At 46.8% G+C, this 26270-nt stretch overlaps 1 protein-coding gene across 1 annotated transcript in view; it reads left to right on the forward strand.

Annotated features, from left to right (window-relative positions):
* Positions 1 to 562: 562 nt before the first annotated feature.
* Positions 563 to 26270, forward strand: part of DHX33 (DEAH-box helicase 33) — a 31631-nt gene continuing 5923 nt past the window's right edge. The window contains exons 1-11 of the mRNA XM_010355843.2: positions 563 to 1042; positions 6847 to 7007; positions 7988 to 8215; positions 9056 to 9226; positions 14642 to 14827; positions 15542 to 15653; positions 16840 to 16999; positions 17142 to 17230; positions 20805 to 20932; positions 21333 to 21536; positions 23159 to 23245. Of these exons, the coding sequence (XP_010354145.2) occupies positions 577 to 1042; positions 6847 to 7007; positions 7988 to 8215; positions 9056 to 9226; positions 14642 to 14827; positions 15542 to 15653; positions 16840 to 16999; positions 17142 to 17230; positions 20805 to 20932; positions 21333 to 21536; positions 23159 to 23245 (1992 nt within the window). The 5' untranslated portion in view covers positions 563 to 576. The remainder of the gene's footprint in view (positions 1043 to 6846; positions 7008 to 7987; positions 8216 to 9055; positions 9227 to 14641; positions 14828 to 15541; positions 15654 to 16839; positions 17000 to 17141; positions 17231 to 20804; positions 20933 to 21332; positions 21537 to 23158; positions 23246 to 26270) is intronic.

Consider the following 26270-nt stretch of genomic DNA (forward strand, 5'->3'; position numbering starts at 1 on the left):
GTCTGGCTGGAATGGTTGGGGGAAAGGAAAGATAAAAGACAATTTTAGTTCCATTGAACTCCCTCCGTCCTCTGCTTATATTACTGGAGGCGATCACATCCTCTGGAATAGTCATTTTCTGAGTTAAATTCATGTATATCATAGAATTGGTTTTCCTTTCTGTAACACAAGATGATCACAAATCTATGACTTCGGGACATCTGAATGGCTAATCTCAGATGACTCAATTTCTTTATCTGTAAATTAGAGATAATCTAATAACCAGTATCTACCACCAAACTTACAAGTTGTTTAGAGGATTAGACAATGCACGTTTGTGCTTCTCATTGATTTTACAGAATTAAGTACTTTCCTTGAAAAGTGACTGTGATTTGGACAGAGAAGGAGAAAACGCGTGTTTACTGAAAAGAAGTAATGCTACTAAAAACAACGAGAAAAACCTCGTTAACCAAGACTACAGTCCCACGGAACCGTACACCCTGTGTTTCGCGGTTGTAGCTCCGGGCCTTTTCTTGGTTTTACATCAGGCCCTACTTTTCCCACCCCCCAGGAAGTGAAAGCCTTCCCAAGCCCCCAATGCATGCTGGGAGTTGCAGTCCCTTTTCGAAAGGCTGGGGCTGCCGTGAGGTCATCGGTGGTCGCCGGGAGCCGCCAGCACGTGGCGAGGAAGGGGCGGTGCGCGCCTGCTGTCTGCACCTGAGAGGGGGCAGGAGCTGCCGGCGCTTGCGCCTCCTGCTGCGGTGCCCTGCAGACATGCCGGAGGAGGCGGGCTTCCCGCCGGCCAAGAGATTCCGGCCGGGCTCTGGGCCTCGGAGCCGCTCTGGGTCCTTCCCTCCCGGGAGGCAAGTGGTGATGCTGCTGACTGCGGGCAGCGGCGGCAGAGGTGGAGGAGGAGGCCGGAGGCAGCAGCCGCCCCTGGCCCAGCCCTCGGCCAGTCCCTACCCTGAAGCTGTGGAGCTGCAGCGCCGGAGTCTGCCCATCTTCCAGGCGCGGGGACAACTGTTGGCCCAGCTCCGAAACCTGGACAACGCGGTCCTCATCGGTGAGTGACCGCGCCGGCGGGCTCTTCCTTGCACTTCGTCCGTGGCTTAGCTAGAGCAGTTTTTCTTACATGCCTCTCAATCCCGTTCGTTCTTGGCTTCAACAAAGCTGAATACCTTTTCTGTGCCAGACCTGGAGAGGGGCCTCGAAGAAGGGTCCGGCAGCCCTGCCCTGGAGGCGCTGGACAGCCCGGTGAGAGTGACCGACGTGTGTAGGCAAAGACTCACCTTCCGTGTAAAAGGATAGAGACACGTACCGGGGGCTTGCGGAGCTTAGGAGAGTGGATCTGACCCAGTTTGTGAGGAGGTGGCTGGGGAGGTCGTGTGGGAGGGAGGGCGTTCTAGGCAGGAGGGAAAGTCTGTTTGAGAGATGGGAACCTGAACACATTCCGGTCGAAAGGGAAGATGTAGTTTCTGGTGCATGAAAACAGGCAGAGTTGTTGGGCAGGAACTGATTTCAAGGGGCTTTCATCCCCAACGTGTTAGAAGAGATACTGAAGGACGGAAAGGATGAGCAGCCAAAAAGGAGGAGACCCATGAGTGCAGCTAGTCAAAGGAATAGAGAGTGAGTAGATGCAGCAGTCCAGTCCAGTTTCACTGGACTTGGATGTGATGCCCACTGGATTTGGATGTGAGCTATTTGTAAGAGTTAAAGAAAAAGGAAAGAAACACGAAACGCGGCTGGCAGTTAAAGACGGGTTTTCTTTAGTTAAAACCTGAGAGGCGCTCCTGGCCGAGTTCGGTCAGGAGCCCTTTGTCTTACAGACTTAAGAGTATATATTGGTTTTAGGGTGAGGGCCCTTATCACAAGCTTGGAATGTTTATAGGTGTAGAGAAGTCTTTGGCGGGGTTGGACTGTCTTTGGGAGGAGAGGAGGTTGTCTTGGAGCAGACATCTTTCCGGCCCGGAGGGGGGTTATCTCCGGGCTAGCATCTTCCCGGCCAGAGCCGGGTTATCTTGGGGTTGACATGTGTCTGGTCGGGGATGAGTTTGGAATGTTTCTGATTGGAGATGTTATTTGTGGTCTATGGTCGTGCAGACCTTAGCCATTAGGCTGATGCCCTTTGGATTTAGGCGGTTTTTTAAGGTGAACTTTTGAATGAGGGGCTTGTCCAAGATGGTGATGCTCCTGCTGTGTCAATCCAGACCCTTTAGTTATAAAAAGGAGGCGGGACGGCATGTTCTTTCCGGCTATGTCCTGTTAACGAGGGGACGGAGAGTTTCCTGGCCTCAGGTTGACTGTAGGAGCAATGCCGTCTGTAGATGTTGTTGGGGAGTTTGTTTGTGAAATGGCCATGATCCTTTCAGTTAAAAATCTTTGAAAAAGGTTAATTAGGCAGGGTAAGAACATTAGTCCCTTGGCCGGGCGCTGTGGCTCACGCCTTTAATCCCAGCACTTTGGGAGGCCGAGACGGGTGGATCACGAGGTCAGGAGATCGAGACCATCCTGGCTAACACCATGAAACCCCGTCTCTACTAAAAATACAAAAAACTAGCCGGGCGTGGTGGCGGGCGCCTGTAGTCCCAGCTACTCGGGAGGCTGAGGCAGGAGAATGGCTTGAACCCGGGAGGCAGAGCTTGAAGTGAGCCGAGATGGTGCCACTGCACTCCAGCCTGGGCGACAGAGCAAGACTCCGTCGCAAACAAACAAACAAAAAAGAACATTAGTCCCAGGCATAGTATTAGGAGAGAGCCCAGGAATGGGATGACGCATGCTATGATTTTGTTTTCAAACCAAGAGTCCATTTGGTTGTTTTGGTACTCCCTTAGCTTTTTAGCCTTTTCTTTATGTTTTTTTAGCAGCGCTTTTTACTAGGCCCGATTGGTTGATATAGAAACAGGCGTGAGCCACTGCGCCCGGCCCCCTCAAAACAATTCTTTAACCTTTTAACATAGGCAAAAATGTACATTCTTATCCCTCTTTATAATCTTTTTGCCAAAAGTGTATTTTACTTTCCTTACACACCTTGCACATAAACTGCCTCTTCAACAGTTTTAAATGCATGTTACATTGTTAACTTTCAGCAACCTTTACCTTTGTTGAAAACCTTGGTAAGTTTGGGATTTTAATTATGCACTAGGTGTACAGCCTAGGACTTAGACAGAAGTGCAGATAAGAAGTGCTGGCTTAGGACAGGCGAGGTGGCTCAAGCCTGTAATCCCAGCACTTTGGGAGGCCGAGACGGGCGGATCACGAGGTCAGGAGATCTAGACCATCCTGGCTAACACGGTGAAACCCCGTCTCTACTAAAAAAAAAATACAAAAAACTAGCCGCGCGAGGTAGCGGGCGCCTGTAGTCCCAGCTACTCGGGAGGCTGAGGCAGGAGAATGGCGTAAACCCGGGAGGCGGAGCTTGCAGTGAGCTGAGATCCTGCCACTGCACTCCAGCCCGGGGGCGACAGAGCGAGACTCTGTCTCAAAAAACAAAAAAAAAGAAGTGCTGGCTTATTTCAGCATTTAGCTCCTTGCGTCCTAGGTTTTAACCTAGCTGCAAAGCAGGCAAGTTGTACAGCTAAGAGTTGTAGTGACATTTTATAAAGCATTCAGGAGGCCTAATCACTTTTAAATTGTGAAACATTTCTTGCATAAATTTCCTTTTACAAAATTTTTCACTACTTTCACAGACAGTCTCTGACACTATTGATTGTGGATCCCGTGGAGAGCTATTTCAACAAAGCTCTGTGGGTAACAGCTGATTTGTCATTGAGCTGAGGGCTGAAAGCAGGGGGAGCAGGCTTCTGTTTTGAGAAAAAGGAGGGAAGCTGAGATGAACTTTACAGATGCTGTTCGATTTAGGATGGGGTTATGTGTGGATGAACCCACCCATCCTCATAAGTTGAAAATATCCTAAGTTGGAAATGCATTGAATATGCACAGCCTGCCTTCAGTGTGCTCGGAACATGTACATTAGCCTATGGTTTGGTGATATCATCTAACACGAAGCCTATTTTATAATAGTCTTGAATATTTCATGTAATTTATTGAATACCATACTGAAAGTGACAAACAGTTGTGTGGGTACTCAAACGAACAGTTGCTACTGTACAGTTTTGACTTTTGCTCCATCCTGAAGTCGAGCAGTTCTAAGGCAGGGACTGTCTGTATTCAGAGGTTGAGGGGAAGAATTCAATAGGGAGGGAGGCTGAAGACAGAATCGAGCTAATGGAGCAAAGATCAGGAGGTATGGGTAAGGGGGGAGCTTGGCCACAAGGGCTAGATGCAGGGCTGGTCTGGAAGAGGAGGAAGGCTAAGAGGCTGCAGGGCTAGAGAATGGGTGTAAGGACGGTGCGCTGCATAAAGGCTTATGGGGCAGGTAGGGAGATATCACATTTTCGAACCCCACTTCTGTGAGACAGGTTCAGGAGCCCTGCTCAGAATGGGAGTCACTGGGCTTCAAGTGGGCCCTTGGCGGGGATGGAGACAAGACAGGCTGCAAAAACAAGAAAACAGATCCGTGGTAGTACTGGTGCCTAGGTGCATTTCGGCTACACTATAAACTCAGGTTTGCTTCTGCACAACCAAATTATAGGTTGAACATCCCAAATCTGAAAATCCGAAATCCAGAGGGGGCTCCAAGGAGCATTTCCTTTGAGCATCATGTCGGGTGCTCAAAAATTTTTGGATTTGGGAGCATTTAGGACTTCAGATTTTCACATTTAAAATGCTCAGCCAGTAAGTATAATGCAAATATTACAAAACTTGAAAGAATCCAAAGTTCACAACACTTCTGGTGCCAAGCATTTTGTATTTTACTTTAGCAACACTCAGTTGCCCTGGTACAGGAGCAGGAAAGATGGACAGAGACATTAATTCAAGTTTGGGGTTTTGCCTAGTGGATTCAGCCGGAAGATTGCAGAATAATCAAATTCTTAGTCTGATTCTTGTATGGGTCAGGAAGGATGAGCAGTCAGAGGGGGCTGACAGACTGACAGGAAAAAAAACCCCACAAATAATGGGACTGGAGGACTCTGTGAAGTCAGAGAGTCCTGGTGGTAGCTGGAGGGAGGGGAAGGATGCGCAGATTTGCTGAGTTCTTTGCTCTAATCAGGCTCTGTTAAAGGAACTCATACAGGGCAGGAAATAACATTTGCTGCGTGCTTATTGTATGCAAAATACTCAAGTACTTGCGAGGGACTTTCAGAGCACTGCTCTCCGGGAGCTTCTGGTGTTGTAGGAGGATGGACACATTTAAACGCTTTTGTACAACGCAGGATAGTCAGTGCTGAAAGAGAGATGAACAAGGCTCTATGGAGCCCAGAGGAGGGCCACCTGTGCAGCCAGGAGAGCGTGTTTGAGGGCTGAATCATCTTAGAGTTTGCCAGGCAGGCAGTCTGAGGGCAGGTGTTCTGCCCATAGTGTGGGCAGAGGCAGAGGGGTTGAAGGGAGGCAGCAGGCTGGGGAGTGGCTGGGAGTTGAAGGCAGCAGTACATGAATGGATGTCTCTTAATGTCCATCAGTATGCAGAAATCTATGTAACAGTTGTATTTTATTTTATTTTTATGTAAATTATTTTATTTTATATTTTAACTATGTAAATTACCTTTTGAACATTTATATTGTTTCCAATTTTTTTCTGTCAGGAGCAACATTGAATAAAATCTCTTCGAAGCTGTATCTTTATACACAAGTTTACTTATTTTCTTAGACTCAATTTCTGCAAGTAGAGTTGCGGGTCAAAGGATATAAACATTTTAAAGATTTAAAAAACATAATTTGGCCTCCTGAGAAATAATACCAATTAACCAACTAACTTCGCCAGCAGTATACGTACCTGAATGCCCATTCTCCTGAGGCTTTACCAACTCAGAGTATTTTATCTTTTACTTCTGACTTTGAGCTGCTTGTTTGGTGAAATTTATGTCAATTTGCTTTTTGTTGTTGTTGTTTTTTTTTTTTTTTTGAGACGGAGTCTCGCTCTGTCGCCCAGGCTGGAGTGCAGTGGCCGGATCTCAGCTCACTGCAAGCTCCGCCCCCCGGGTTCCCGCCATTCTCCTGGCGCAGCCTCCCGGGTAGCTGGGACTACAGGCGCCCGCCACCTCGCCCGGCTAGTTTTTTGTAGTTTTTAGTAGAGACGGGGTTTCACCGTGTTAGCCAGGATGGTCTCGATCTCCCGACCTCGTGATCCGCCCGCCTCGGCCTCCCAAAGTGCTGGGATTACAGGCTTGAGCCACCGCACCCGGCCGTTGTTGTTGTTTTTCTAAGACAGGGTCTCATTCTGTTGCCCATGCTGGAGTGTAGTGGTGTGATCATGACCCACTGCAGCCTCGACCTCCCTGGCTCGCGCAATACGCCCGCCTCAGCCTTCACAGTACCTGAGACCACAGGCGTGCACCACCACGTCCAACTAATTTTGTATTTTTTGTAGAGACAACTCCTGGGCTCAAGTGATCCTCCTCCCTTGGCCTCCCAACGTGCTAGGATTACAGGAATGAGCCACTGTGCCCAGCCAATTTGCATTTCTTTTTCTTTTTTTTTTTTTTTTTCCAGACATTGTCTCACACTATCTCCCAGGCTGGCATGCAGTGGCACAATCATGGCTTACTGTAACCTTGAACTCCTGGGCCTCATGATCCTTCTGTCTCAGCCTCCCTAGTTGCTGGGACTACAGGCACATGCAACCACACCTGGCTAATTGTTGTTGTTGAGACAGGGTCTTGCTCTGTTGCCCAGGCTGATCTTGAACTCCCGGGCTCAAGAGAGCCTCCTACCTCGGCCTCCCAAAGTGCTGAGATTATAGGTGCCACCCCTGGTGCCCAGCCCTAATTTGCATTTCAATGAGCTTTTTTTTTTTCCCCTCTCTCCTAGGGGAAACTGGCTCTGGGAAGACAACTCAGATCCCTCAGTACCTGTATGAAGGAGGGATCAGCCGCCAGGGCATCATTGCTGTGACCCAGCCTCGTCGAGTAGCTGCCATCTCTCTTGCTACTAGAGTCTCAGATGAGAAGAGAACTGAACTCGGGAAGCTGGTACCTGGTTCCTTCTTTACTCTTAATACTTCTTGACTAAACAGCTCTCCCACCATGCCCCTGCCTTTTATTTTTCTAAACAAGACTCCTTTTACATAACATAATGAGCTGCTTTCTTGCCTATTCTTCCAAGAGTTCTTTACAAGCTCCTGAGAGATCAGGGGCTCTATTGGTCCCATGTGCTTTGCTTTCAAAATCTGTTGTCAAGTTGGATAAATTAGTTGTTTTCTTTGAATATCTTAAGCCTTCAGTAACCTCTGTTAACTCTCTTATCTATGTCTTTCTAGAAAAATTGTAAGCATTATGCCAGTGTATATGTGAGTATTGAGAATGAGTCTCAGAACTGTATATAAGACAGATTTGTGTGTGTGTACTCACTTCACTTAAAAATATTTTAGACATCTTTTCATATCTGTACATAACTTCACATGAAACTTTTTTTTTTTTTTTTTGAGACCGTCTTGCGCTGTCACCCAGACTGGAGTACAGTGGCACAATCGCGGCTCACTGCAACCTCCTTCTCCTGGGTTCAAGCGATTCTCTTGCCTCAGCCTCCTGAGTAGCTGGGTTTACAGGCGCCCGCCACCACGCCCGGCTAATTTTTGCATTTTTTAGTAGAGACGGGGTTTCACCATGTTGGTCAGGCTGGTCTCAAACTCTTGACCTCATGATCCACTTGCCTCAGCCTCCCAAAGTGCTGGGATTACAGGTGTGAGCCACAGCGCCTGGCCCACATGAAATTTTTAAATAGCTTGTGCTAGAAGGTTACTTTTAAATATTCCTTGTAGTAGTTACATTAATTGCAGTTGAAGGAAACTTGACCGTGGTCTCTCCCAGCTAGACTGCATGCCTCCCAAGGGAGTAGGAAGGGTTGGTGTTGGTCATTGTTCACTGTGGTGGTGCAAGCACCCAACTTCGTGCTGGACGCAGCAGGCGCTCAAGAAATGTTTGATGACCGAGTAAGTTGTTTCTCTGCACAGGTCGGCTATACAGTGCGCTTTGATGACGTCACCTCAGAAGACACCAGGATCAAGTTTCTGACAGATGGCATGCTTCTGCGCGAAGCAATTTCAGACTCTTTGCTTCGGAAGTACAGCTGTGTCATTTTGGATGAAGCTCACGAACGGACTATCCACACAGATGTGCTCTTTGGAGTGGTGAAAACCGCACAGAAGAGGAGAAAGGAACTAGGGAAACTTCCTCTGAAAGTATGCATAACACAGGGAAGGAAACAGGCCTGGACGGGCGTAGGGGCTCACTCCTGTAATCCCAGCACTTTGGAAGGCCGAGGCGGGTGGATCACCTGAGGTCAGGAGTTCGAGACCAGCCTGGGCCAACATGGTGAAACCCCGTCTCTACTAAAAATACAAAAAATGAGCCGGGCGTGGTGGCATATGCCTGTAGTTCCAGCTACTTGGGAGGCTGAGGCAGGAGTCACTTGAACCTGGGAGGTGGAAGTTGCTGTGAGCCGAGATCGCGCCACTGCACTCCAGCCTGGGCAACAAGAGTGAAACGCTCTCGATTTTTTTTTTTTTTCTGAGACGGAGTCTCGCTTTGTCGCCAAGGCTGGAGTGCAGTGGCGCCATCTCTGCTCTCTGCAAGCTCCGCCTCCCGGGTTCACGCCATTCTCCTGCCTCAGCTTCCCGAGTAGCTGAGACTACAGGCGCCTGCCACCGTGCCCAGCTAATTTTTTGTATTTTTAGTAGAGACAGGGTTTCACCGTGTTAGCCAGGATGGTCTCGATCTCCTGACCTCATGATCCGCCTGGCTCAGCCTCCCAAAGAGCTGGGATTACAGGCGTGAGCCACCGTGCCTGGTGAAACTCCATCTCAAAAAAAAAACAAAAAAAAAAAAACAAAAAAGGAAAGGAAACTGGCCTGTGTGCTTTAGCAGGGTGTTTTCCTCTGCCTGTTCTGCTCAGAGCCTTGGAAGAAAGTTAGCTATAATGGAGGTGGCACAGGCCTCAATCATCTGCTTTTGGGGCTTGAGAGGGACATGGAAAGGCTGTCCCAATGTTTGTTTCTGGTCGTCTTCGTTCTCTCATGCAGGTGATTGTGATGTCAGCTACGATGGATGTGGACCTGTTCTCTCAGTATTTCAATGGCGCCCCCGTCCTCTACCTAGAGGGTCGGCAGCATCCGATCCAAGTGTTTTACACCAAACAGCCTCAGAATGATTACCTGCACGCCGCGCTTGTCTCAGTCTTCCAGATCCACCAGGTATGGTGTGGGGGGCAAATTCCCAAAAAGTTCTCTTTTATCTTGCAGTTGGTAGTGAGAACATTGAGCCTTAAAAAGCAAAGCTACTCAATAACAAAACAACTTTGTGAGTTGTGTCATCAACATGAATAAGGCGGCCAGGCACGGTGGCTCACGCCTATAATCCCAGCACTTTGGGAAGCCAAGGCGGGCAGGTCACTGAGGTCAGGAGTTCAAGACCAGCTTGGCCAACATGGTGAAACCCCATCTCTACAAAAATACAGAAATTATCCAGGCATGATAGCGGGCGCCTGTAGTCTCAGCTACTTGGGAGGCTGAGGCAGGAGAATCGCCTGAACCCAGGAGGCGGAGGTTGCAGTGAGCCGAGATCGTGCCACTGCACTCCAGCCTGGGTGACAGAAGGAGACTCTTGTCTGGAAAAAAAAAAAAAAAAAAAAAATGAATAAGGAGTTGATTTGCTGTGTCTGGATTTTTATCCTTTATTTATGGTATCTCTCCTTTTCTCTGAAAAGAAAAATAACTCTGACCAGCAGCTTTCTTACACTGAGCCAGAAAATTTCCATGTTAGAGCAGTAGCTTACCAACTTGTCTTGATTATAACCCCTATTAAGAGTACTTTTGGCCTGGGCACGGTAGCTCACACCTGTAATCCCAGCACTTTGGGAGGCTGAGGTGGGTGGATCACGAGGTCAGGAGATCGAGACCATCCTGGCTAACACGGTGAAACCCTGTCTCTACTAAAAATACAAAAAATTAGCCTAGTGTGGTGGCATACGCCTTTAGTCCCAGCTACTCGGGAGGCTGAGGCAGGAGAATGGCGTGAACCCGGGAGGCGGAGCTTGCAGTGAGCCGAGATCACGCCACTGCACTCCAGCCTGGGCGACAGAGCGAGACTCCACCAAAAAAAACCAAAAGAAGTACTTTTATTTTGCAACCCAGTACGCTATACATATAACTGAAATAAGTCCATGAAACACAGCTTCTGGCCAGGCATGGTGACTCACACCTGTAATCCCAATGCTTTGGGAGGCCAAGGCAAGAGGATCACTTGAGTCCAGGAGTTCAAGACCAGTCTGACAACATAGCAAAACCCTGTCTCTATAAAAAATTATAAAAATTGTTTTTTAAAAAAGAAACTACGTCTTTTACTACATGTAGAATACTCTGATATTTTGTACCTCATTTAAAGAAAAAGTTGGCTGGGCACAGTGGCTCACACCTGGAATCCTAGCACTTTGGGAAGCAGAGGTGGGTAGGATTGCTTGAGCTCAGGAGTTTGAGACCAGCCTGGGCAACATAGCAAGACCTCATCTCTACTAAAAATAAAAAAATCAGCCAGGTGTGGGGGTGCACGCCTATAGTCCCAGCTACTTGGGATGCTGAGGTAGGAGGATCACTTAAGCCTGGAAGATTAAGGCTGCAGTGAACTATGATCACTGCACTCCAGCCTGGGAGACAGAGCAAGTTCCTATCTCAAAAAAAGAAAAAATTGACATTGGTCCAATAATGGGTTGCAACTTAGAGTTTTGTTTTGTTTTTTTTTTAACTATGTTAGGAGAATATTAAAAAATATTTTCTCATTTTATTAAACATTTACTTCAAAAATTTGAATCATTAAATCACTTTTGTTTAATTTGTATAAAATTTAATATTTTTACCTTCCTTTTAGCTTTCTGAGAAAACCCAGAGGCAAACTTTTAAAATTAATTTTTATTTAATTTATTTATTTAGAGACAGGGTCACCCAGGCTGGAGAACAGTGGCATAATCATCGCTCACTGCAGCCTCGATCTCCTGGGCTCAAGCAATCCTCCTGCCTTTACCTCCTGAGTAACGGGAACTATAGGCACACACCACTACACCTGGCTAATTTTTTTTATGTTTTGTAGACACAGGGTCTTGCTATGTTTCCCAGGCTGGTCTCAAACTCCTGGCCTCAAGTGATTTTCCCGACTCAGCCTCCCAAAGCACTGGGATTGCAGATGTGAGAAACCGTGCCCAGCCAATTTTTATTTTAAAAGAAGTGATGGATATGGGGTTTAAAGTTTTAAAAAGTCAAGGAGTCTATAGTAAAAGGCTCATAATAAAAGAATAACAGTTGTTTTTACTTCAACATCCCAGATTTCTGCTGTTTAGGCACCTCCTTTCAGTCTCTACATATTGCTTTCATATTTCTAAACTACCTTGCTTTTGCCACTGTTTCTTGAGTTATGGGTATCAGGCATCGTATGCTAATTTCTTACCATGGTGACAAGAGTTTAGAATTGCCCCTCCCCAGCCCCCTTTATCTCCAACCTCTTGACAGTTCTATCATGATGTTTTTGTTTAGGTTTTTGTTTTTGAGGCAGGATCTTGCTGTGTTGCCCAGGCTAGTCGTGAACTCCTGGGCTCAGGCAATCCTCCTGCCTCAGCATTGGGGAGTAACTAGGACTGCATGCTTGCACCCCTGTGTCTGGCCTATTATGATGTTTTCTGAGTTCAGTATCAATACTAACGATATTATGACCAAACATTGCTAGTAGCACACCGTCATCCCTATACCTTTTTTCTTGAACAACACAGTTGTGCAAGCTTTGGCTCATTTTTTTCCAAATGTTCCAACATTTCTCATAGGCCAATCGTGAATGGTTCTGTGTTCAAGCACAGTCTGTCTTTTCAGAGTCCCTTATGCTGCTGTTCCAGTTAGGGCAGGTGGCTGTCCTGGGCCTTTGTGCAGTTGTCATCATGACTCTTCTCTTTGTCACCATTTTCCTGTGGTGAAGCCCAGGGCTTCCCAGTCTCCTGGCCGTGCTGGGTAGGAGAGGGAACTGGAGGGTTTAACCATGCTATACTCAGACTTTGAGCCAATCCCTGGGTTTTCACTCTCCCACAACACAACTTGTAGTTCCCTCCCTCCAGCCAAGTCATCCATCCCCTTTCCCCTCTCTCTTCCAAAGTGATTTGAGCCTCCTCATCTCTCATTGTCTTTTCTTGCTGAGACAGTGGCCTTTACTGTCATTTTCATAGTATTTGGGGAAGAAGTCTGCCTTGTTTAACTGCGGAAAGCAAACGAGATGAGAATTTTTCATAAATGGCAGCTGCTGGTGCATTAGGTTACCGCTGGCTTTGATGAAATCTCCCACTGATGAGGTTTTGACTGATTTAGATTTTATCCTGTCTGTGTATACCTCTGAACAATTGTTCTCTTCATACTGGGCTGAAAAAAAGATACACGTATTTAAAAATATGTGTTTTTACATATATACCTAAACATACATATAATTATTAACATTTTTTTCTATTTATTTTGCCATTAGGCACTTGTTTTTTTTTTTTTTTTTTTTGAGATGGAGCCTCACTGTGTTGCTCAGGCTGGAGTGCAGTGACATGAGCTCGGCTCACTGCAACCTCTGCCTCCCAGGTTGAAGCCATTCTTGTGCCTCAGTTTCCCGAGTATCTGGAATCACGCCCGGCTAACTTTTGTATTTTTAGTAGAGGTGGGATTTCACTGTGTTGGACAGGCTGGTCTCAAACTGTTGACCTCAACCCGTTCGCCCACCTCAGCCTCCCAAAGTGCTGAGATTACAGGCATGAGCCACCACGCCCAGCCCATCAAGTGCTTTATTTTATTTTATTTTATTTTGAGATGGAGTCTCGCTGTGTCACCCAGGCTGGAGTGCAATGGCGTGATCTCGGCTCACTGCAACCTCCGCCTCCCACGTTCAAGCGATTCTCCTGCCTCAGCCTTCCGAGTAGCTGGGATTACAGGCGTATGCCACCACGCCTACCTAATTTTTTGTATTTTTAGTAGAGACGGGTTTCACTGTGTTAGCCAGCATGGTCTTGATCTCCTGACCTTGTAATCCACCCGCCTCGGCCTCCTAAAGTGCTGGGATTACAGGCGTGAGCCACTGCACCTGGCCCTATTTAATTTAATTTTATTTTATTTTATTTATTTTATTTTGAGAGAAAGTCTCGTTCTGTTGGCCAAGCTGGAGTACAGTGGTGCAATCTGGGCTCACTGCAACCTCCACCTCCCAGGTTCAGGCAATTCTCTTGCGTCAGCCTCCTGAGGAGCTGGGATTACAGGCACCCACTACCACCCCCAGCTAATTTTTGTATTTTTAGTAGAGACAGGGTTTCACCATGTTGGTCAAGCTGGTCTCGAACTCCTGACTTCAGGTGATCTGCCCGCCTTGTCCTCCCACAGTGTCAAGCACTTTACATCAAGCAAATTAATATATCTGATCAGAAATCAAAGAAAAATCAGGGCATGAGGTATGTCATTCACACTTGGGTGTTGTTCCCTTTGAAAGTGAGGAACCCCGGCCGGGCGCGGTGGCTCAAGCCTGTAATCCCAGCACTTTGGGAGGCCGAGACGGGCGGATCACGAGGTCAGGAGATCGAGACCATCCTGGCTAATATGGTGAAACCCCGTCTCTACTAAAAAATACAAAAAACTAGCCGGGCGACGAGGCGGGCGCCTGTAGTCCCAGCTACTCGGGAGGCTGAGACAGGAGAATGGCATGAACCGGGGAGGCGGAGCTTGCAGTGAGCTGAGATCCGGCCACTGCACTCCAGCCTGGGCGGCAGAGCAAGACTCCGTCTCAAAAAAAAAAAAAAAAAAAAAAAAAAAAAAAAAAAAAAAAAAAAAAAAAAAGAAAGTGAGGAACCCCATTAACCTCAACAGCTCAAGCAGTCGTGTAAGTATATAGTGTATGTTTGGGGGCGTGTGAAAGCGCTTTTGACGGCATCGTTCATTAAAGGCTCCTTTTCCAGCGTGGCTGCATCTGTTCATTTCCATGGATTAGGATTTCCCCAAGTTGCCTTCTGTTTTGTCAGCCTCATCTTTCAAGATGCTTACAAAAGGAAGGAAGCCTCATGCAGATTTTATTTGCTTGCCTGATTATGCTTTTCATGGTATTGTTCTTGTTAGAAAAAACAGTCTGATGATTTTCCTTCAGAATTTCATCACTTGGCCTATAAACATAGCTGGCTAACTCCTATATATTAGTTTTGTTTTTTATGTTTTTGAGTCAGGGTCTCGTTTTGTCGCCCAGGCTGGAGTGCAGTGGCAAGCAGCTGGAGCTATAGGCATGTGCCACCACCCCTGACCAATTAAAAACAAATGTTTTGTAGAGATGGGATCTTGCTGTGTTGCCCAGGCTGGTCACAAACTCCTGGCCGCAAACAGTCCTCCCGCCTCGGCCTCCCAAAGTGCTAGGTTTACAGGTGTGAGCCATCACACCCAGCCTGTTACCATTTTATGCACTGCTGGTCAGGGTTCTCTCCAAGCTAGACATCAACTTTTAGGCTTGTTTACATTTCCATAGTTAAGAAAAATAACTCTGGGAAACATCATCAATCACCATTGTCTTTTTCTGTGCAAGCTGCAATTCTCTCAATGCCTAGTAAACCCACTCTACGTTTTTTACAGGAAGCCCCTCCTTCACAGGACATCCTGGTGTTCCTCACTGGGCAGGAGGAGATCGAAGCCATGAGCAAGACCTGCCGAGACATTGCAAAGCACCTCCCAGACGGCTGCCCTGCGATGCTGGTCCTTCCGCTGTATGCCTCCCTGCCCTATGCGCAGCAGCTGCGAGTCTTCCAAGGGGCCCCAAAGGTGAGTGCACCACCTCTTCTCTCCAGCCCTATTCTGGGCACCCAGACGGATCCACCAGTGAGGTCTGTGTACCTATTACCAGGCTCCAGATAAGGTGTATGGGATGGGCTACCCAGGTACCAGATGAGCACATTGAGGAGGTGCAGGAGTACAATGCACGGTGACACATACGGCGCTCCTGTGATGGGAGCAGGGAGACAGTTGTTGGGATGAGGGAGAGTATAAACCAAAGCTGCAAGGTGAATGAGGACCCTCATGAATTGCATTTGTCCATAGTGGCATTTATTGTGTGCCTTTGCCGTGCCAGGCACTGTGCTAGCATTGATATCCACTGTCTCTCATCCTCATGGGAACCGGCAAGGCCGGTGATGATCCCATGGGGATCGCGAGGCCCCAAGAGGAGAAGTCACACTTGCTCAAGGAGCGCATAGTAAGTCACTGGCGGGGCCACGATTCCAACCCACATCTACTTGCTTCTGATTCCTGTGCTTGTTCCGCTACATCTCATTGCCTCAAATTAACCTTTAAGACTGCAGCGTCCCTTCCCCCGCCTAGTTGAATGACCAACCATTCATACTAATGACTGCCATTAATAATGGAGTCATCTTTTCGTGGTCCTGAGTGACTTGTGGAAATCAATGGTGAGAATATGTTTGAAGACTTCTGAATCATCCGTGTGTCAATGCGGCTTTTTGGTTTTCTTCCTCCTTTTAGGGCTATCGCAAAGTGATCATTTCAACCAACATCGCTGAAACCTCCATAACCATTACAGGAATAAAATATGTAGTTGACACGGGCATGGTTAAAGCAAAGAAGTATAACCCTGGTGAGAATTTGTAGTTCATGAATGTCTCTCCTGTGTCTAGTGAGCAGCCACTGAAACTGTAGTCCCGCAGTTTTCCCCTGAGTGTTTCATGTTTGTAACTAACAAATTCGGGTGGCAGGCGCCATGAGTGAGATATCTACACTCCAGGTCCACAAAGGAGTCCTGAGGCGGATTATGTGAGACAGGAAGTAGAGGCAGGCAAGAAGAGCCCAGGTTGAGCAAACTTGGGCACACAGGGTCTGGGACCTGAGCAGAGGGTCTAGTACCCCATCAGAAGTCGGCTGTAACGCCAGGAACAGCTGGGTGTCAATCAGGCTGTCATCAGAAACTATATATATATATATATGGCTGGTTTGAGCTCCCAGGTTTCCTAGGAAGGAACCGGATCCCCTGGCTGGGCTGAGGCATGGAAGGAGCACTGGCTTCTCCTAAGAAGGTGCAGTGGGAAGCTACCTTAAGGTCATCTTGACTCAAGTCTGTTTGATACTTCATTTTATTCCACAGAGGATTGGAGGCCACTGAAATTATTGCTCCCAATTATTGAGCTGAAATGCTCTAGCAAACATTTGAGGGTCCTGACTTCCACAGGTGTATCTTTTTGAGATGATGTAGGTGAAAGAAAGAACTTGGGTCTCCAGTGCCTGGCTAAGAATACACCTTTATGAAGAAAATGAACCTCATTTACTGCTAGAAAACAGACATCACATTATTTCTGTCTTACAGCAGAACTGGGAGGGAGGATAAAGCACTCAAGTGATTTGAGGCATTGAATTTCGGAGTCATTGATTGATAGTGTGACCACCATCTTCGTTTGCTGAAACTGTCCCAGTTTTAGCACCCAAAATCCCACATCCCAGGAAACCCTCTGTCCCAAGCAAACGGGAGGGGTTGGCCGTCCTACCATCTAGGGCAAGACCTCGGAAACTCTTCTGGCCCCTTGCTGCATGCATGAGTTTTTTCTGACGTTTTCGTGACAGATTTCACACTGGGCTTATTGCAAAGCCTTGTTTCACTAGGGCCAAACCACTGCGGAGCATCCTGGTTTTGCGCTGTCCATTGTGCTAGCCTTGAGGTTTTCTGGACCCCTGTGTTGCTGAAAGAACCACTGGTGTGCTTCTTTTTATGAACACTGTAGAAAGAGTTTGTTCATGTGATGAAGCACTAATGGGGCTCACTCTCCGTCCAGACAGTGGTCTTGAGGTGTTAGCAGTGCAGCGAGTATCGAAGACGCAGGCTTGGCAGCGCACAGGGAGGGCTGGCAGAGAGGACAGTGGCATCTGTTACCGGCTCTACACAGAGGAGGAGTTTGAGACGTTTGATAAGATGACCGTGCCAGAGATCCAGAGGTGGGCACCTGCACTGCTGCCATTTGTCCCCACATCTCTCCTGCTTGCCCAGAGCTGAGTTTTGACTCACACTCCTCCGTGAGTGGTTATGACTCACAGGCAGAGGGATCAGGTCATGACCCTGGTCTCACGCTCTTCGCAGGTGTAACCTGGCCAGTGTGATGCTTCAGCTTCTGGCAATGAAAGTCCCAAATGTGCTCACCTTTGACTTCGTGTCCAAGCCATCTCCAGGTAAGTGAAATCCACAGTTTTGCCGAAGGTGGGTGAGGAGACAAACAACAACAAATGGACGCTTCCAAAAAAATAAAGTATTTTGGTCATCTCCTTTATTTAATTTTGTGGATAACAATATTAGGTATTAGAGAAGCATCTCAAAATCATGAAATGATAGATAAATTGATTGACTTTTAAAGAGACAGGGTCTCACTGTGTGGCCCAGGTGGAAGGGCAGTGGCTACCCACAGGCTCCATCACAGCCTCCAACTCCTGGGCTCCAGTGATCCTCCCACCTCAGCCTTCCAAGTAGCTGGGACCACAGGCATGTGCCAGTGCTCCTAGCTATGAAATGATAGATTCTGTACTGTCAGCACCATCAATAAGGTTCTTTGACCTCTGGAACCAGTGAAGGTCATCATGTGAGTCCTTGGGATACTACAGAACTGTAATGAAATTGTGCTTTTTTGAGCACAGGGACTGCAGAGATCACATTTCTGTGCCTTTAACTGGAATTTGATCAGTCTCCTGTTCATTGGTAATTTCTCTGCAGTGGAAGAACATAATTGGAAATCTTTATGATAGTAGCTTTGGCACCTGGCGTCTCATCAATGCACCATTTTCCTTTTCTTCCCCCCGTCCCTTTTCTTAAGTAATGCAATTGGTTTAAAAAAGAAAGAAAGAAAACACAAAGTCAGCAATTGATGGGTGTACAAGGGTCCTGCTCTAATCCTCAGGTTCATCGTTTTCTTCCCCTAGAACCACCACTGGAAGTATTTTCTAGTAGACTTCTAGAGCAAATGTATGCATATGTGAGTATATGTAGTGTGTTTAATTTTATGCATCTATGTATGTATGTATGTATGTATGTATTTAGTTAGTTAGTTAGTTAGTTATTTTTGAGACAGGGTCTTGCTCAGGTTGTCCAGGATGGAGTGCAGCCGCACATTCTCAGCTCACTGCAGCCTCAACCTCCCGGGCTCAGGTGATTCTCCCACATCAGCTTCCCGAGTAGCTGGGAGTACAGGTGTTAAGCCACCAAGCCCCCGCTGTAGTATGTTTTTGTTTTTGTTTTTGTTTTTTTGTTTTGAGACAGGATCTCACTCTGTTGCCCAGGCTGGAGTGCAGTGGTGCGATCCCAGCTCACTGCAACCTCTGCCTGCCAGGTTCAAGTGATTCTCCTACCTCAGCCTCCCAAGTAGCTGGGACTACAGGTGTGCACCACCACACCCGGCTAACTTTTGTATTTTTTAGTATAGATTGAGCTCAATGTTGGCCGGGCTGGTCTCAAACTCCTGACCTTGTGATCCACCCGCCTCGGTCTCCCAAAGTGCTGGGATTATAGGCGTGAGCTACCGCGCCCAGCCTGTAGTATGTTTTAAACCATAAACAGCAACAAACATTGAGCGTTGTTCTGTGCTTGATTTTTTTCCTTCGTTGCTAAATCCTTACAAACAAATGAAAATACATAAGGTATAAGGAATGATTAAAATCCAACACCTGTGTACCCAGTTGAAGCCCCCAGGGCACCCCCGCCACCCGCTTGCCCTTGCCTCCTTCCATTCCTTTGGGGTAACCACTCCCACATTTTGTTTGTAATTGCCTTGCTTTTCTTTATTGTTTTACTCTATGCGTCTGTATCCCTAAACCACCTGTTTGTTCTTTGTTTATAAGTTTATGTTATTCTTGAGTAAGCTGTTTCCATTCAGCTTGTTCTGTATAGTTTATTTGTGTTGATGCTTTTTCACATCAAGTGCTATTCTATTCTGTGAATAAACCAAAATGCATTTATCCATCCTTCAATTGGTAAATATTGCTTTAAAAAAAGCAATGAGAAGGCCGGGCACGGTGGCTCATGCCTGTAATCCCAGCACTTTGGGAGGCCAAGGCGGGCGGATCACAAGGTCAGGAGATCGAGACCATCCTGGCTAACACGGTGAAACCCCATCTCTACTAAAAATACACAAAATTAGCCGGGCGTGGTGGTGGCGGGCGCCTGTAGTCCCAGCTACTCGGGAGGCTGAGGCAGGAGAATGGTGTGAACCCGGGAGGCAGAGCTTGCAGTGAGCAGAGATCGCGCCACTGCACTCCAGCCTGGGCGACAGAGCGAGACTCCACCTCAAAAAAAAAAAAAAAAAAAGTGGCTCAAGCCTGTAATCCCAGCACTTTGGGAGGCCGAGACGGGCGGATCACGAGGTCAGGAGATTGAGACCATCCTGGCTAACATGGTGAAACCCCGTCTCTACTAAAAATACAAAAAACTAGCCGGGCGAGGTGGCGGGCGCCTGTAGTCCCAGCTACTCGGGAGGCTGAGGCAGGAGAATGGCGGGAACCCGGGAGGCGGAGCTTGCAGTGAGCTGAGATCCGGCCACTGCACTCCAGCCTGGGCGGCAGAGCGAGACTCTGTCTCAAAAAAAAAAAAAAAAAAGCAATGAGAAACACACTGCTTTCTTTCATTTAATATATTTTACAGATCACTCCTTATTGGGATGTATATATTTACTGCATCCTTAGAAATGCTTTTTTATTCTTTAATAGGTAATGTATTTACATGGTTCAAAGTTTTAAAAATATAAAATAGTAAATAGTGATAATGTCCTTCTCACCCCTCCTTGTCTCCCAGCCTCCCCAGCTGGCCCCTGAGACAACTGCTATTTCCACTGTTATGTGTTTGCTTCTGGCGATATGGTCTCTGTGCGATGTATATCTGCAATTGCAATTCGTAAGTGTAGCATTGCTGGGTCAAAAGTTACACTTTTGATGTGTGTATTCAAAATCTACACACATATTGCTAAATTACGGGTCATTTAAAAAGGGAATCGAGGCCAGGCGCAGTGGCTCCCACTTACAATCCTAGCACTTTGGGAGGCCAAGGCAGGCGGATCACCAGAGGTCAAGAGTTTGAGACCAGCCTGGCCAACATGGTGAAACTCCGTCTCTACTAAAAATACAAAAATTAGCCAGGCGTGGTGGCATGTGCCTGTGGTCCCAGCTACAGAGGAGGCTGAGGCAGGAGAATCACTGGGACCCAGGAGGTGGAGGCTGCAATGAGCTGAGATCACACATTTGCACTTCAGCGTGGGTGACAGAGCAAGACTCTGTCTCAAAAAAGAAAAGGGAGGCCAGGCACAGTGGCTCACGGCTGTAATCCCAGCACTTTGGGAGGCTGAGGCGGGTGGATCACAAGGTCAGGAGATCAAGACCATCCTGGCTAACATGGTGAAACCCTGTCTCTACTAAAAATACAAAAAATTAGCCAGACATGGTGGCGGGCACCTGTAGTCCCAGCTACTTGGGAGGCTGAGGCAGGAGAAAGGCGTGAACCCGGGAGGCGGAGCTTGCAGTGAGCCGAGATTGCACCACTGCCCTCCAGCCTGGGTGACAGAGCGAGACTCCGTCTCAACAAAAAAAAGGGAATTGGACTGAAGACAGTGATGTCATTCTTTGACAGGTGTGTCAAGGGGGCAGTGGTGGTTATGATGTTTTGCTGTTGTTTGATGTAGAGTTATCAAAAGCTCCCAGAAATACTGAACTGGCTGCAACTTCATTCTTATTGGACTTTTGGCTCCTTTTTATGTCTCCGTTTCTTTAGATCACATTCAGGCGGCCATTGCCCAGCTGGACCTGTTAGGTGCTCTCGAACATAAAGATGACCAGCTTTCCCTGACTCCAATTGGAAGAAAGATGGCGGCATTTCCTTTAGAACCCAAATTTGCCAAAGTAAATGATACCCTCTCCTCAGTCCCCTTCCTGTGCATTACAGTCAGCCATCCCAAAGTAGAACCATTAACCCAGTGCTTCTCGATTAATCTCACTTTTTCTGTTAAATAATTACCAATCCCTAGTTTTTTAAATAGCCCTGGTTGATGTTCAGTGTGGGATTCAAAGATATGAAGTCAAGAGCCCTACCCACAAGAAATTCGGAACTCTGTAGGGAAGGCAGTCACCTGTTTTATTTAATATTAAAGAGTGAAATAACACTAATGTACATAGCCATGGTTTTAGAAATACCTGTCCTTTAACTCCTTAGAAAGGAAGCTGCAAAAGCAATGTACAGAAATAGTGCATTCTAAAGCTAGGAGAAGGCTGGGTTTACACAATTTTAAATTTCGGTTTGCAGACCATCCTCATGTCCCCCAAATTCCACTGTACAGAGGAGATCCTGACCATTGTCTCCCTGCTGTCTGTGGACAGCGTCCTCCACAACCCTCCTTCCCGGCGAGAGGAAGTGCAAGGGGTCCGCAAGAAGTTCATATCCAGCGAGGGGGATCACATGACCCTGCTCAATATCTATCGGACCTTCAAAAACCTGGGTGGAAATAAGGTGAGCCTTGTCTTGCTCCTGTTCTCCAGAGATAGCTGCTTGTCTCTGCTGCGTGCTTCCCTTTTTCTACTGAAGCCGTACAAAAAGTACATTTTCCCTTTGTGGCTGAATGATCTAAAGAATCACAAAAAGAAAGCCGGACATCATTTTGGAAATGCCTCAGTACTGGGAGGTTACCAAAGAAATGTCGCTTCGGTCTCTGTTCTGAATGTGTTTAACTCAGCAAGACTTAAGTGACTCCCAACCCATCAAAACGTCGTTGGAACTTAATAAAGTAATATGTCTAATGATAGCGCATACCAATTAATGAGTACTTACTCCGTGCCAAGCCCCATGCTAAGCACTTTTTGATGTATGATCTCATTCATCATTCAGTACAGTACTTATAAGAAATGAGGCCGGGCGCGGTGGCTCAAGCCTGTAATCCCAGCACTTTGGGAGGCCGAGACGGGCGGATCACAAGGTCAGGAGATCGAGACCATCCTGGCTAACACAGTGAAACCCCCTCTCTACTAAAAATACAAAAAAACTAGCCGGGCGAGGTGGCGGGCGCCTGTAGTCCCAGCTACTCGGGAGGCTGAGGCAGGAGAATGGCGTAAACCCGGGAGGCGGAGCTTGCAGTGAGCTGAGATCCGGCCACTGCACTCCAGTCCGGGCGACAGAGCGAGACTCCGCCTCAAAAAAAAAAAAAAAAAAAAAAGAAATGAGCACTGTTATTATTATCTTTTATATTCATGAAACATAGTCGTGGAAATGAAGCTTCGTGCAGTTGAAAAACTTGCCCAGGGCCAGGCACAGTGTCTCCAGCTTGTAATCCCAGCACTTTGGGAGGCCGGGGCAGGTGGGTCACTTGAGCCCACGACTTCCAGAGCAGCCTGGCCAACATGGCAAAAGCCGGTCTCTACTAAAAATACAAGAATTAGCCGGGCGTGGTTGTACACACCTGTAATCCCAGCTACTCGGGAGGTTGAGGCAGGAGAATCATTTGAACGTGGGAGGCAGAGGTTGTGGTGAGCCAAGATCGTGCCACTGCACTCCAGCCTAGATGACAGAGCGAGACTCTTATCTCCAAAAAGAGAAAAAAGAAAGAAGCCGCCTTACCTACATTGGGCATTTCTGTTTTGTTTTCTGTGTCTGTTCACATCCTTTGTCCATTTTTCCACTGGGTCGTTGGTCTGTTTCTTAATGACTTGTAGAACTTTTAAAATCTATTCTGGAGATTCTGCTGTTATACTGGGTATGATGAGACAACTATCCCAAGCTGGGAAACTTTAAGTTTTTCTTTAGTTTAAGTTACTAATAGTTTTCCTTATAGTTCATGTTTTTTGATAGAAAGATATTTTCCTACGTTCCTTTTTGGCACCTGAAGTTTTTCCTCTGAATTCAACTGTGTTCTAAAAATGTTGTTATATTTTTTCTATAGAAATGAGAGGCTTGTTAGCTGGATGGTGGCACGAGCCGGTGGTTGAAGCTATTTGGGAGGCCGAGGTGGGAGGATTGGTTTGTGGTGAGCTATGATGGTATCACTGCACTCCAGCCCAGGGAACAGAGCAAGACTCCGTCTCTATGAACAAATAAATAGTGAATGAGTGGATTGTGATATCATTCTGTCTCCTATTCAGGACTGGTGCAAAGAGAATTTTGTCAACAGCAAGAATATGATGCTGGTCGCTGAAGTCAGAGCACAGCTGAGGGACATCTGCTTGAAGGTATTGTCCCGGTCCTAGTGTTCTTTGGGTGACAAAGCTGTTACTTCGTTCAAGGTAGACATTTTGAAATTGCTTATTGCTAGTGATTATAAAAGGATTTCTCATTGTAGAAAATTTCACAAATAAGAAAAAAGGAAGTTACCCACAATTCCACATCTCAGTAGTTTTAGCCTATTTCCTAACAGCCTATTTTTTATTGTATTTTTTCACATAGTAAATTCTATGTATAATTTATATTTGGTTTTATAATCTTTATAAGCATTTTCCAGTGTTAGAATTCTTCATAAGATTTTAAGTGGGAATATCTCCATTATTTTCTTTTAGATTACCAAAGTCATGTATAGTTGTTAAATATTTACACAATGCAGAAAATAGTGATTTATAATGTAGAAAGTTTAAAAAGTCTCCCATAATCCTGCCCCTCCAGAGATAACTACTGTGAACAGTTTGGGGTAGATCCTTCTAGAATTTGTTTCTGTGTATGTATGTTTTTGTGCATGTCTGTGTGCCTGTGTACGAGCACACACATACACGGATACGTGTATATGAGGTACTGTTCCACAACTTCCCTTCTTCCACATGGCCTCCCTTTCCCCTTCCCCTTCCCCTTCCACTTCCACTTCCCTTCCCACTATTTGAGACAGAGTCTTGCTCTGTCACCCAGGCTGGAGTGCAGTGGTGCCATCTCGGCTCACCGCAACCTCCGTTCACCGGAACCTCCGCCTCCCGAGTTCAAGCGATTCTCCTGCCTCAGCCTCCCGAGTAGCTGGGATTACAGGCTTCCACTACCACGCCAGGCTAATTTTTGTATTTTTAATAGAGACAGGGGTTTCACCATGTTGGCCAGGCTGGTCTCGAACTCCTGACCTCAGGTGATCCACTCGTCTCGACCTTCCGAAGTGCTGGGATTCCAGGTGTGAGCCACCGCGCCTGGCCTCACATGTGTATATCTTGAATCCTTCTGGGCTTTTGGTGCTGCATGTGTCTAGCTCATTCATTTCAGTGATTTCATAGCATTTCATTGTATTCACTGCAGTTTATTTAAGCCTCTAGTAACGGTCATTTAGGTTCTGCCTCCTGCATATGGGCTGTGGTGTGCACAGAATGAATTTCTAGATGGGGAATTTGGATTTTGTTAGATATTGCCAAAGTGTCCACCACAAAGTGTTTTTTCTTTTCTTTTCTTTTTTTTTGAGACGGAATTTCGTTCTTGTTGCCCAGGCTGGAGTGCAGTGGCACGATCTTGGCTCACCACAACCTCCGCCTCCCGGGTTCAAGCAATTCTCCTGCCTCAGCCTCCCAAGGAGCTGGGACTACAGGTGTGACCCACCACGCCAAGCTAATATTTTGTATTTTTAGTAGAGACGAGGTAAAGTGCTGGGATTATAGGCGTGAGCCACCACGCCCGGCCAATTTTTTGTATTTTTAGTAGAGTTAAGGTTTCACTGTGTTGGCCAGGCCGGTCTTGAGCTCCTGACCTCAGGCGATCCACCCACCTCAGCCTCCCAAATTGCTGGGATTCCAGGTGTGAGCCACCGTGCCCGACCCACAAAGTTTTATATTAGCTTTTTATTCCCTCTTAGGGTACATGGTGTTTGAAAGGCCTGTCGTGGTATATTTAATGCTCACGTGACACTCCACATTTTATGTCAGAGGTAGAGGGTTGCATGAGTGTTCTTTTGCTGTTGGTCACTGAGACAGTGTCCATGTTTTTGCTGTCGTCATAGGCACTCTGTGGTGAATGCCTTGTGCCCCCTCAGTGCGGACACTCCTAGGAGACAGTCACAGCCCGTACCCAGGCCTGTGTCTGATGCCAGCGGCCTATAGTTAGCACTAGAGCTGTTTCTTCTCTTAGTAGCCTATTGTATTCTGTCTTTCACACATTTTTTCAGACTGCTCTTGTATTTGAACAGTTTCCTGCCAGTCTGTCTCTTGGCTTCGTAAGTTTTCTCAGTTTATAATTGACAGTAGAAATGGTGCTTCTCTATTAGTTCTGAATTTAGGACTCTGTAGTGGCCAGGGATACCTCTCATTATATGCCAGGCACTGGTCAAGGTCCTGAGACTTTACAGACATGCCTGTTCAATAACTAAGTAATGATCTAGACGATGACCTGACGTACATACACTCACGCCAGGAGGCCATCAGATTAAAGTAACCACTATCATTTATGAGGTGTTTGTTCAGCACTGTTCTGAATACTTTTTTTATGTGATTGCCTTATTTAAACTCCTCATTTCTTTTTATTTTTTTTCTTTTTTAACTCAGACCTTAACCCAAAGGATAAAATCCTCTTTTCAACCAATAAGACTGATTCTGTTGTTATTCCCATTTTACAAAGGATGAAACTAAGCCTAATCAGGTTAAATAATTTGCCCCAAATCACTCAGCCAGTGAGTGGTAAAGCTGATAGTAGTCTGGAAGGAGAGACACCACTTAGCCTCTGGGGCTTCCTGGAGGTGAGCTAGATCTTGACAGATAAGGAGATAAAAGAGTATCTTCCAGACCAGGTGTGGTGGCTGGCTTATGCCTCTAGTCCCAGCACTTTGGGAGGCCCAGGCAGGTGGATTGCTTGAGGCCAGGAGTTCGAAATCAGCCTGACCAACATGGCGAAACCCCATCTCTGCTAAAAATACAAAAATAAGCCGAGCATGGTGGCGCATGCCTGTAATCCCAGCTCCTCAGGAGGCTGAGGCACAGGAATCGCTTGAACCCAGGAGGCAGAGGTTGCAGCGAGCCGGGATTGCGCCACTGCACTCCAGCCTGGGCAACAGAGCGAGACCCTGTCTCTTCAAAAAAAAGTATCTTCTTCAGGCATAGATCGCCTGATTATCAACAACAACAGAAACCCTTGAGCCATCATAAAAGACAAAAGAAAGATCTTTCCAAGGATCAAAAGATATTTCTGAGAAACTATAGGCAGGAAATAGAGTCACAGGAACTAGAAAAAGCCTGCAGGAGCCAGGGCCGCTGCTTTCTCTGGACCTGCTGCTTCCCTTGCTTCGAGTACCCTCTGCGTGCCTCC

The sequence above is a fragment of the Rhinopithecus roxellana genome, chromosome 19 (genome assembly GCF_007565055.1).
Source record: "Rhinopithecus roxellana isolate Shanxi Qingling chromosome 19, ASM756505v1, whole genome shotgun sequence".
Taxonomy (NCBI): domain Eukaryota; kingdom Metazoa; phylum Chordata; class Mammalia; order Primates; family Cercopithecidae; genus Rhinopithecus; species Rhinopithecus roxellana.